At 39.6% G+C, this 13,000-nt stretch overlaps 1 protein-coding gene across 1 annotated transcript in view; it reads left to right on the forward strand.

The window, feature by feature from the left end:
* The window catches only part of LOC108335336 (histone-lysine N-methyltransferase EZ3), a 36,368-nt gene extending 24,048 nt beyond the window's left edge, over positions 1-12,320 (forward strand). Inside the window, exons 13-17 of the mRNA XM_017571336.2 lie at positions 9,057-9,144; positions 9,502-9,549; positions 9,633-9,761; positions 11,789-11,866; positions 11,966-12,320. Coding sequence (XP_017426825.2) covers positions 9,057-9,144; positions 9,502-9,549; positions 9,633-9,761; positions 11,789-11,866; positions 11,966-12,154 — 532 coding nt within the window. The 3' untranslated portion in view covers positions 12,155-12,320. The remainder of the gene's footprint in view (positions 1-9,056; positions 9,145-9,501; positions 9,550-9,632; positions 9,762-11,788; positions 11,867-11,965) is intronic.
* Positions 12,321-13,000: the final 680 nt, after the last annotated feature.

A 13,000-nucleotide genomic window follows, 5' to 3' on the forward strand; every position in this document is an offset into this window, starting at 1 on the left:
TGGACGCTGAAAGTGGACGAACGTCCACTTCTGCTGGACGAACGTCCTCCTGCATGGACGAGCGTCCTCTTGCATGGACGAGCGTCCTCTTGCATGGACGAGCGTCCTCTCGTTTCTTCTGGACGAGCGTCCTGGACGAACGTCCTCTGCCTGGCTGGACGAGCGTCCACTTCTGCCTGGCTGGACGAGCGTCTGCTTCTTGGACGAGCGCCTGCTGCCTCTGGACGAGCGTCCACTTCTCTTGTAGGACGAACGTCCTCTCTGCTAGCTTGAACGAGCGCCCATTTCTTCCTTCTGGACGAGCGTCCGCTCGTTCTTCCACTTTGGACGAGCGTCCTTTTCTTCGCCTTGGACGAGCGTCCGCTCTTCCACTCTGGACGAGCGTCCTCTTAACTCTCTGGACGAACGTCCTCATCAGCTCCTGGACGAGCGTCCTCTTTTGCCTGGCTGGAACGAGCGTCACTCTCAGCTACTTGGAAGAGCGTCCTCTCTGCTTGGCTTTTGGACGAGCGTCCTAATTTCTTGGTCTGGACGAACGTCCTCCATGAGCTCCTGGCCGAGTGTGCTCTTAGCTGCTGATGGCATTTTTGCGTGCTAATTTCTTGGTCCAGTTCTATCGTTTGTTGGAGAGTCTTCCAAGCTCATTTTTAGCTACAAAATAAGGGATTATTGATGAAAGTACATCAAAGTAGCCAAAAACACAAATATATAGAAAACAAGACAAAACAAGAGGATTAAGCAAGTTATAATTAGAAAGGAGTTGATTTTGCTACTAAAATGATGCTTAAAATATGGTAAAATTTAGCATTATCAAATACCCCCAAACTTACAACTTTGCTTGTCCTCAAGCAAAAGTACTTCTCCTAGCAGACAATTCAAGAGACAATATAGTCTTAGCAAGCTAAACTTCAATCATGGTGCTCACAAATTAAAAATCACAAGATAGATGCAAATGATAGATCAACAAACATGGCAAGTTGTTTTCAATGAGTGCATGGAACCAATCCTCACCAAGGAAAGTGTTTCACTCCAGCACAATGGTGTATAAGGATGTGTGTCTAACTCTCAACTATCACAATGTTACACAAATCAACTTTGCCTTTCGTTTCAACAATATCAAACACATTAACAAGCAAGTTACATCACAAGGACTTTTTGAAGCTTGTATTGTGGCTGGGCTAAGAAGAAAAATTGGTTTTTCTGGACAACAAAGCACCTTGAGATAAGAGACCAAACAATTTAGTTCATGATATAGCATAATATCTCTTTTTCTCCAAAATTGAATAAACCACTCTCAACTTATTTCCCAACTCTTTTTTCATTGACTTCATTTTTCTTGTTTTTCTTCTTCTCCTTTCTTTTTCTTTCTTTTTACTCAACTTATTGTTTTTCTCAATGCTCTCCTTTTGACAAGAAGAACTCCCCCAAACTTAAACCATTCTCCTCATCCTAACATATATGTTCATCTCAACTCAAGGTAAGGAGGTCAAGGATTTTTCAATAGGCTTAAGGTTTCGGGAATGAGAAAGTTTTCTTTAAGGTTCAAAGGTTATACATTGGCTTTTAGGTTCAAAATGTAGAAGAGGTGGAAGAACAAGATGGCCTTGATCATTTGTAACATGCAAATAACTAGTTCAAATAGAGAAACTTAGGCAAAATCAACTGTGATTCCAAAGTAATAACATTCAACAATAAACTCTGAGGCACAACATCTCACAGGTTTACTCAAGGTTCCAAAATTTGATAAATACCATGCCAAGAATATTGATCACAATTAAAACCAAGCATCTATCTAAACAGATACAAGCAACCACAATCTCTGTTCAACAAGCTTAACCACATAATCTCAATTAGATTTTCAAAACATTTCTCATGGATAAAGAGCAAGCACAACAGATTTGTATTCAATTCAAGCATAGAAAATGATTCACTCAAATCACCAGACCAATTGCACAAGAACTATCCACAAGGCAAGTCAAAAAGAAATCCAAAAAAAACAAAAAAAAACTGAAAGCAAATAAGAACTAGAAATAAAAACTGAAAACCCGAATAAAAATGGACTCTTTGCAGCTCCAGCAGTGTAGGAGACTAGCTTCACTTTCATCTGCAACATCTTCCTCCAACAGTAGCTTCTACTCCGCAACTGCTCCACCTCCCCCATCAGTAAGGGCCTGGCCCCCAGGCCATGCTACACGAGCAGCAAAATCTTCATTTCATATGGTGCTCAGCTCACACTTGGCTCAAAGGTTGGCCGATGGTGGTTTTCAAACCTGTAAACTCCTAAGGAAAATATTATCCTGTACAAGAAAGCTCAAAGCAAACTTAGTATCTCATAGTCAACAACTGGAGAGAAGAATCCATAAAACAAACTAAAAGAAAAATGCAAAAGAAAGCAAAGAAACAAAACAATGAAAGCCAAAACAAACAAAGATAAAAGTACAAGAACAAAGAGGGAAGTCTTAAAATTAAGCTTCCCAAAGGTACCACAACACAAAAAGGGTAAAAAACACAACAAAAGGAGTGTGTGAAAGAGTGCAAAAGAATGGGCAACTCATCATAAATCAAGAAAAACAAAAGTGCAGAACCAGAATTTTTGGTGCTGGACGCCCCTGGTGCAGCTCGCGCTCGGGCGCCCCTCAGCAGGGGGCGCTTGGGCGCCACTGGTGCATCGCGCGCTCGGGCGCCCCTCTGCAGGAGGCGCTTGGGCGCCACTCGGTCAAGTTGGTGCAGGATGGCCTTCGTGCAGCTCGCGCTCGGGCGCCCCTCAGCAGGGGGCGCTTGGGCGCCATATCAGTTTTCTGCATAATGCAGATTTTTGCGAAATTGGCCACTCACCATGTGATTTTTGGTTCTAAACCTTCATTCAATGCACTCACACACCAAACAAGCTAAAACTAACCTAATACACTTATACAAACCACAAAAACAACATCACAACTCAAAAATCACAAGAATGCAAAACTACACAAACATGCAAAACATAAGCTACTAAAGCACATAACTCACAAATCACACAAACACAAGTAAAATAGGTAATAAAACTGGGTTGCCTCCCAAAAGCGCTTGTTTAACGTCATTAGCTTGACGGATTACTCAATGAAGTGCAAATGTTGATGTTGGTGTGCTCCTTCCACCAACTCTTCTTAAACCATTTTCTAGCCACCAAATCAACTCTCATAGCTTGAATTCTTCATTTTTGCCCTTCCACTACCTTGACATCTTCAAACACTCAATCCTCTTGATCAAATTTTGCTTGCTAGGCTTGAGTTCTTTGTCTCTCATCCAAGGGTGGTGGTGACTAGTCTTTCTCTTTTCCTTCTCCCTTTCTTCATCTTACTTAGCACTTGGAGCATCTTCAATGAAGGGAGAATTTTGGGCAGCTTGTAGTGCTCAACATAGTTGTCTCCTTGTGTCCTATAATTCCTTCAAACTCAGGGTCTTCATGATGCTTTTGAGGCTGCAGTCCTCCTTATGTGAACATCCCCTGCATACACTTAGACACAACTAGGCTAAAGCCACAAATTAGCCCAAACAAAACTGAAAATCTATTTACAACAAAAGAGTTAGTTCTATATACAAAATCAAGTCTCCATAAGTTAGAAACCTCACAAAAGTCTAGTATTGACACGAGTCCCCGGCAGCGGCGCCAAAAACTTGATGACCAATTATTTGATAGCCGTTGCTGGGACTCGGGTTCAGCCCCCAAATCCCCGGCAACGGCGCCAAAAACTTGATGAAGCCCAATTTAACTTGTTAGCCGTTGCTAGGACTCGGGTTCAATCCCCAAATCCTTGGCAACGGCACTAAAAACTTGTTAACTCAAAAAATACTTGTTGGGCTCGATTTCGGCAAGTGCACCGAATCGTTCAAGTAATAAACCGGTAAGACCGGGTATCGTTTTCCCAAGAGACTCGTAATACTAGAGAATTGTGCGATTAACAACTCATATAGACTCAATAACATAACATCAATATACAGAACAAGTGCAGGAATGTAAATTCATACATAATTACAAGGTTGGACTTTGGTATTGAAGACACTTGGAAATGGAAAAGACTAGAAATGGAATGAAGTGACATTGCTAAGGTTAGTTTTCACCAATGCACTCTTGTGTATAACCAATTTTATCTCCTCTCTATCAATTTACTAAAGTCAATCCACTAAAACACTCTAGCCCTAATTCCTTAGGTGAAAGAGCTTAGGTTTTCCTTATCAAACCCCAATTCCTTGGCAATCTAACAAGCAAAACCCGCATTAAAGAGCTGGGATCTAAGACAACATGTGAATCATCTTCCATTCCTAGAATCAATGACCCACAAGGACTCTTATTTCAGTTCAAGATTTCATCTTACGTTCCCATAATCCATGAAACCCCAAAATCAAGTCATGAACGTTCCCATTACATGCAAGCTTTAAGATCGGAAACAAGAATACTAGCAATTGATAGAAAAGGCATATATATAATCAAATCATTCAACAATTACACAAGAATTCGAAGGCTACAAATAATCCCAACAAGATGGGTTTGGTTCTCCATTTCCATGGAGAACCCTAAAGCTTACAACATGGAAGATGGAAGAAGAAGGAGAACCCAAGAGGAAGAAGGGAGTGTTCCCACGAACCCTAGCAGCCCTCCAAGCTCTCCTCTCAGTGAAATCGCGCCTCCAAATGACCAAAGACCTTTAACCCTTCGCGTTTCTGGGTTAAATAAGCTGTCTGCCACATCAGTAAAAGTCACGCCCGGGCGCCCCATTTTCTCACGCCCGGGCGTGAAACTCTCTGGACGCTGAAAGTGGACGAACGTCCACTTCTGCTGGACGAACGTCCTCCTGCATGGACGAGCGTCCTCTTGCATGGACGAGCGTCCTCTTGCATGGACGAGCGTCCTCTCGTTTCTTCTGGACGAGCGTCCTGGACGAACGTCCTCTGCCTGGCTGGACGAGCGTCCACTTCTGCCTGGCTGGACGAGCGTCTGCTTCTTGGACGAGCGCCTGCTGCCTCTGGACGAGCGTCCACTTCTCTTGTAGGACGAACGTCCTCTCTGCTAGCTTGAACGAGCGCCCATTTCTTCCTTCTGGACGAGCGTCCGCTCGTTCTTCCACTTTGGACGAGCGTCCTTTTCTTCGCCTTGGACGAGCGTCCGCTCTTCCACTCTGGACGAGCGTCCTCTTAACTCTCTGGACGAACGTCCTCATCAGCTCCTGGACGAGCGTCCTCTTTTGCCTGGCTGGAACGAGCGTCACTCTCAGCTACTTGGAAGAGCGTCCTCTCTGCTTGGCTTTTGGACGAGCGTCCTAATTTCTTGGTCTGGACGAACGTCCTCCATGAGCTCCTGGCCGAGTGTGCTCTTAGCTGCTGATGGCATTTTTGCGTGCTAATTTCTTGGTCCAGTTCTATCGTTTGTTGGAGAGTCTTCCAAGCTCATTTTTAGCTACAAAATAAGGGATTATTGATGAAAGTACATCAAAGTAGCCAAAAACACAAATATATAGAAAACAAGACAAAACAAGAGGATTAAGCAAGTTATAATTAGAAAGGAGTTGATTTTGCTACTAAAATGATGCTTAAAATATGGTAAAATTTAGCATTATCAGAGTGTTCCCACGAACCCTAGCAGCCCTCCAAGCTCTCCTCTCAGTGAAATCGCGCCTCCAAATGACCAAAGACCCTTAACCCTTCGCGTTTCTGGGTTAAATAAGCTGTCTGCCACATCAGTAAAAGTCGCGCCCGGGCGCCCTCTGTCAGTCGCGCCCGAGCGTGAAACTCTCTGGAAAAATTCAAGTCTGGCGAAAAGTCGCGCCCGGGCGCCCCATTTCTCACGCCCGGGCGTGAAACTCTCTGGACACTGAAAGTGGACGAACGTCCACTTCTGCTGGACGAACGTCCTCCTGCATGGACGAGCGTCCTCTTGCATGGACGAGCGTCCTCTCGTTTCTTCTGCATGGACGAGCGTCCTGGACGAACGTCCTCTGCCTGGCTGGACGAGCGTCCACTTCTGCCTGGCTGGACGAGCGTCTGCTTCTTGGACGAGCGCCTGCTGCCTCTGGACGAGCGTCCCCCTCTCTTGGACGAGCGCCCTTCTGGGACGAGCGTCCTCGGACGAGCGTCCTCCTGGACGAACGTCCGCTCTCTTGGACGAGCGCCCGCCTGGCTGGACAAGCGTCCTCTGCCTGGGACGAGCGTCCTCTCCCTCTCGCATTTGGACGAGCGTCCGCTCTGCATGGAGGACGAGCGTCCGCTTGTTTCTGGACGAACGTCCACTTCTCTTTTGGACGAACGTTCTGAATCTTGGACGAACGTCCTGATTGTGCGAGTGTCCTGCATGTGTGGCGAGCGTTTCTCCGTGCTAACTTCTTGGTCCAGTTCTATACATGGTTGGAGAGTCTTCCAAGCTCATTTTTAGCTACAAAATAAGGGATTATTGATGAAAGTACATCAAAGTAGCCAAAAACACAAATATATAGAAAACAAGACAAAACAAGAGGATTAAGCAAGTTATAAGTTACAAAGGAGTTGATTTTGCTACTAAAATGATGCTTAAAATATGGTAAAATTTAGCATTATCACTTTCTCTGGCCATCTCCCAAACATACCTGATATGGTGTCGTCTGCTCTTTCTCTAACCTCAGTTGGTCGACCAAGTGTGTCGAAATGAAATTGTGACTCGCCCCGCTGTCGATCAGCACGATGATCTTCCGGTCTCGAATCCATCCGGCCAACTTCAGGGTGTTAGATTGTGTCACCTCCTCCGACTGAAAACACCGACAGTTCCATGCAACGCTGCTCTGCCTCCTCTACCGTTTCCGCCTCTTCCTCGTCGTCATCGGCTCCCATAATCATCACCTTAAGACTCCTCTTTGTGCAGCGATGCCCTGGACTATAAGGTCCTCCATAGTGAAAACAACGACTATCCTCTCTCCATTTGAGGTATTCCGGATATGGCAGCGTTCACACTCCACGATTGGGCTCGCCACCGCCTGACGTACTTTCGACTTTTGAACCAACGGTTCTGGTCGCCGCTTCTTTCTTCTGACCTTGACCTTCGCCGTTGTTCGTGCGCCCCTCTGATGACCCCCGATAGGTCTTCGTTCTAGCTATCGTGCTTGCACTGGCTGCATACTTCCCCCACGTTGGTCCTCCTTTACTCACTGCATCGCCTCTGGTCACCCTCGCCACCAATCCCGATTGCTCCACGTCCCGAGCCCTTTCCATCGCGGTTAACAGGTCGCGAGGATCGTAAGGCCGAACGAGATCCCTCAATTCTTCTTGGAGTCCCGCAAAAAAAAACCCAAGCAATTGTTCCTCCGTCATGCCAGTCGCCTGAGCCACCAGGATTTCAAATTCCCACACATATTCCTCCACTGATTCCCTCTGTCGCACCGTCACCAATTTTTCGAAGATCGTTCCCCGGTCTCTTCAAAAGTGGGTAATTCCACTCTCTTCATCTAGCTCCTCTGAACGTCATTGTGTTCTTCCTACGATTCCTCCTTAGATTCATCCTCCTCCGTATCCCAACTTCCATTCACCGAATGGCTGTCTTCAGAACTCCTCCCCTGGTTCCCTCTTCTCCCACAGTCGGATTAACGTTTCGTCTCCCCTGGTCGCGATTCACGTTTCAAGCCATTCCCTTCATCTCTACTCGAAGCTCCTCCAACGTTACTTCCATGGAATCGAATCTTCCCTCCAGTGCGCTCACCCTGCTCTCCATCTTGTCTCTCCTCCGATCTGGATCCGGCAGGTCGAACCAAATTCGTTAGGTTCTTTTATGCAGAGAACCGTAACAAATGACTCTCCTCTCTCACAACACTCAAACAGTAACAAAGAAATGAATGTATATGTATTTCATTAATTTTGTAAAGTGTGTAAAACAGAATTACAAGTCAATGTCCCAATGAAGCTTCCCTTCCTCCATTGGAAAAGTCCAGTCTATTCCCAAAAGTAAAATATCTGATGAACCTCTCACCACTTATTTTGTTATTATTTATACTCCCCTTTCCCTCCAACAAACTTCTAACCGACATTCCCTCTTAATTTTCCTTCCCGCCTTTATTTCTCCTTACATACACTTTTATTCCCCTATCACCACAACTATAAATAAACTAACAAAAATCATTTTTGCCACGGGAGAAAAAGCAAATATAGACGAGTTAAACACAATTGTGATAGAAGAAATGTAAGAAGAGATAGCAGTGCAAGAAACCATATATAAACATGAGAGAAACCTTAAAAATTCAAGATTCTTCAATTAAGGCACTTGAAAAATAAAAAAAAAGTAACCTTGATGCTCTGAATAGCTGCTTGAGAGGAGACTAGACGTGTGTCCATGCACGACAAACCTGAAAGAAGAAAAGGAGATACCTCAACGCTTTAAATCGTTACAAGACATGACACCACACAAGACGAAATATGGAACAAATCCACAACTTCAAAAGGCACTGAGAGTGCGTAGGAGCTCCGATGAATGTGTCATTAACGACAAGGTGGTCGCTTGACCGAGACAATCAAAATTGTGTGATTATCAATCGAAAATGAAACTCTGATAATGACAATTGTAGATGACGACACCACCGGAAACCGCAACGGTGGAGTACAATGCCACCATCAACAACAACAAGTGTAGTGGCAGTGACAACAAATTTTTTTTTTCTTAAAAAACCCAAACTCTAAATATCATGTTGAATATAATAAAAATTATGTATGAGATTAATCTCAATTATGTTTAATATACATATAGGGTCTTCTATTTATAATAAAAGAAATACGAACTAAATCCAAAATATAAATAAAAAATAATAATAAACTAAGTAAAAATAAAAGATGAAGTAAAATAAAAATAATATATATAATATTTTAGATATATTTTAGAGACATAAAATACAATTCTCTATTAATTTGGTCTATTGCCCATTTGGATATGTATCTTGGTTTCAGAATATATTCATTTGTTTAAATACTATCTATTAATTTCAGAATAGTTGTATTAACCACTTCAAACTTTGAGTCTATGGAATTGATTAGCATTTTTCAAGATTTTAAATGTGACATTTTTTGTACAGTTGCGGCGATGGTTCATTAGGGGAGCCACCTCGACGTGGAGATAGCAAATGCGGAAATATGAATATTCTTTTAGGACAAAAAGAGAGGGTTAGTAAAGACTTATTTTATTCTCTTTTAAATTTTTTGTTTTAAAAAATATTTTTCCTAAACGATTTCACATTACTCAACAACCAAAATCCATTAATTTTAAAACATTATTTTAGAAACCAAAAAATAGAAAAGAGATTAAATCTTCCACTTAATTCTTCACTTTTGCTTTGTGCCTTGCGTCATTCTCCTCCAGACTAACCTTATTTAATTAAATTATTTTGAAAATTAAGTAGTTTTTTAAATTAGAAATAAAAAACTCTATAATCACTGTATTATTTAAATTATTTGTACTTCATTCATGAATAAAATGATAAATATATAAGTATCTTACGTTGTGTTTCTGATATCTATTAGATTCTTTTGGCAAAATCAGACGTTGTAGGATGGGGAGCCTTCGCAAAGGTTGAATTTATTTTTTTTTTTTACTTTTTGTTTTTAAATAATGTGATGACATGCTTTCCTAACTAATTGATAATGCATTTCAGAATCCGATTAACAAAAATGTTTGTCTAGGAGAGTACAAGGGTGAATTAATCCCTCCTAAAGAAGCAGAAAAACGTGGAAAACTATATGATCGTGTCAACACTTCCTTCCTTTTTAACCTCAATAATGAGGCAAGTCTCAACCCTTTCGTTTTTATCAACATTTTCTTTCATGTAAACTAAATTTTCTCTTGACCCTTGTTCTAATGCTTTTTATATGGACATCAGCATTCTTATAATTTCCATAAAGTTGTTTGAATGATTTAAGATCTAAAACATAGTAGTTGTTAGTTAATTTGTACAACATATAGACATTATTTTTCTTTATTTAGCAAACACATGATTGATTCTAGGTAGTGAATGAATAACACTTGAGAACTTACCTCATCAAATGTCTAACTCAATTTCACTAAAAAGTGAGTTATACAATATTTACTCCTACGTAATCTTGAATTACGTCCACATTGAGAAATAGGCTTGTGATTATCTAATTTCTTTCAAAGTATCTTGTGTTCGGTAAAATATTCTATTCTTATTGAATTTCTTTGGTTAAAAGAGTAAATCTCCTATTGTAACTCTGAGATTCAAATGAGGTCCCCTTGTTAAAAATGCTCTTTGAGATCCTTTCAAGCTTTGTGTACATTTTGGTGAGACTAAATTTCAAATCTATGATAGCAAGATTATATTATCTTTGTCATCATTTGTGCTTGGAACCTAAGATATTATGTGGAACAAGTGTGTTATTTTGTAACCCTAACTTGTTCTTTGAAACTATCACGCAACACATCACATATATTAAGTGGAAAATCTTTATTTTGAAACATTAACTTATTCTTTGAAATCATCACTCAACACATCACTTGTGTCCAAGAATAGTTATTTCTTTTCAATGTTGGATCATCATTACATTTGAGGTATTTTTGCTTAAATGAATGTAAAATGAGTTACTTTGATCTTGAGATTCCAAAATAGTTCCATTAGAATCATTATTCATGTTAGAAGTGGAAGTAAAATTATTGTTTTACATCACTAAACGAGAGAGACCTCCATACCACATGCCAAAAAGGAATAGAAATGGCATAAAGGAAATTAATTGTATATTAATTTCGTGTAGAAAAATATACAACAAATATATATATATATATATATATATATATATATATATATATATATATATATATATATATATATATATATATATTAATTAGCATGATCAACAAATAGTGACCTAACTAACTCTAGCATATGGAACTAACTTTCATTATAAGTATTTCCATATGCTAACAATTAGGTCACCATCTTTATACATATAATGCCTAATCCTAATTATTAAATTTATTTATAGTTTAAGATGTGAATATTGTATTTATGCTAAGAGTCATCATGTAATAATTAAGTTTAGTTTGTTTAAAAGCCACAGATACAATTTCATGTTCTTAGTTTCATGTTCTTGACTTTTGTTCAGTCTCAACTGAATGACCATCTCTAGCCTCAAGTTCGTGCCTTGTTTAAACCTCAACAACTTGTTCTCTGTTAAAACTCTAACACAGTCTTGTTTAGACCTCAACAGCTCGTCCTCTTCCAGGATTACAAAACAATTTTACTTAAGATATTGTTAAAACACCTTTGTACTTGTCGTGAAAGATGTTGTCAAATCTTTCAGTACTACTGACTCTTATTAAAGTTTTAACATATCTCTTTGTCATTAAAGTACTTAAATCTAAGCATAGCTTCCTAATGCATACATTAGGATACTTGGTGTAAACTTTACAACTATATTTTTTGACCTATTACCAATTAAGGTAAATCATGACTAAAGTACCCATTCAGTTCGAACTCTAAAAGTCAAAGAGATACTGTCTGATTAATCATGTTATCTCTGGTGGTCCATTCTATGTTTAATATCTATGCATCAGTTTGACATCTATGTTCAATTTCTTCTTTTGTTCGCAAGTTGACTTTCCTACAATGGGCAATGTGCACTCTATAAAAAAATTATCTATGAATCAGTAGAACTACTGATTGTTTGATTAGATATTTGTCAGCCTTCCCCATCATCTCTTCCCAAAGAAGTATAATATATTATAAATTTGAAAACAGTTATTGTGAGTTTTTTTTCCTACACATCTCTCATCAACATACTATTTGTATTTTGATAGTGGGTTATTGATGCACATCGCCTAGGAGACAAATTAAAATTTGCGAACCATTCATCAAAACCCAACTGCTATGCAAAGGTTAGTCCTAATACCCACTTATGTGAACATATGAAACATACTCATTGATGTCAACATAGGAATTGTCAAAATGATTGGACTATTGGATGGGTTTCATAGGTGATGCTTGTTGGAGGAGAACATCGAGTGGGAATATATGCCAAGGAAAACATTGAAGCTGGTGATGAGATTTTTTACGACTATTGGTATGATCTAGAATGTGCACCATCATGGGCTCTTCCACCAGAAGACAATGCTTTAAAAAAAGATGAATTAGGAATTTCTCAGAGCAAGGCAAAGAAACGTTAGTCTCACTAATGAGCCCTAACTAAGGAATAGGTGTTTACGAATTATGATATCTTCTCTCAAAAACGAAACTTCGATGTCCTATGTGAAACAATCAAGGCCTAATATCATTTGGATAGCAGTTCCAAATGTTAATATGCATAAAATTAGCCTAAACATTATGAATCAAAGTAGGAGCTCTTGTTTTAGACAGTTATTTTCTATTTATTAAATACTAAATTTGGATATTTACATTGATATTGTTACTAAATTGTAACAAAAGAATGTTATTTCAATTCTTATGATTTTTTTTACCATTTATTGTTTTTTTAATTAAAATAAATTGTTTCTTTATAATTTATGGAAAGATGTTTTATGAGATTTGTTTGTGTCGAATGATTTGTTTATGATAAGAATCTAAGTATGAGTCTAAGTCTTATATTGATTACAAATGATAAAGTTGAGTACTAAAGATAAAGACTCATAAATTCATTGTTTTAAACATTTTTTATTAGAGGTGGTGTCAATTCCTTATGTATGAGTTGAATTCAATTCATGTGTCACGGGTGTTGTTTCTCTCTGATGATCTTCTTTCGAAAGATCCAACGATTGGACTATTGGATGGGTTTCATAGGCGATGCTTGTTGGAGGAGAACATTGAGTGGGAATATATACCAAGGAAAACATTGAAGTTGGTGATGCGATTTTTTATGACTATTGGTAATGATCTAGATTGTGCACCATCATGGGCTTTTCCACCAGAAGACAACGCTTCCAAAAAAGATGAATTAGGCATTTCTCAAAGTAAGGCAAAGAAATTATAGTCTCACTAATGAGCCTTAACTAAGGAATAGGCGTTTACGAATTATG

Source organism: Vigna angularis, chromosome 10 (assembly GCF_016808095.1).
Source record: "Vigna angularis cultivar LongXiaoDou No.4 chromosome 10, ASM1680809v1, whole genome shotgun sequence".
Classification (NCBI taxonomy): domain Eukaryota; kingdom Viridiplantae; phylum Streptophyta; class Magnoliopsida; order Fabales; family Fabaceae; genus Vigna; species Vigna angularis.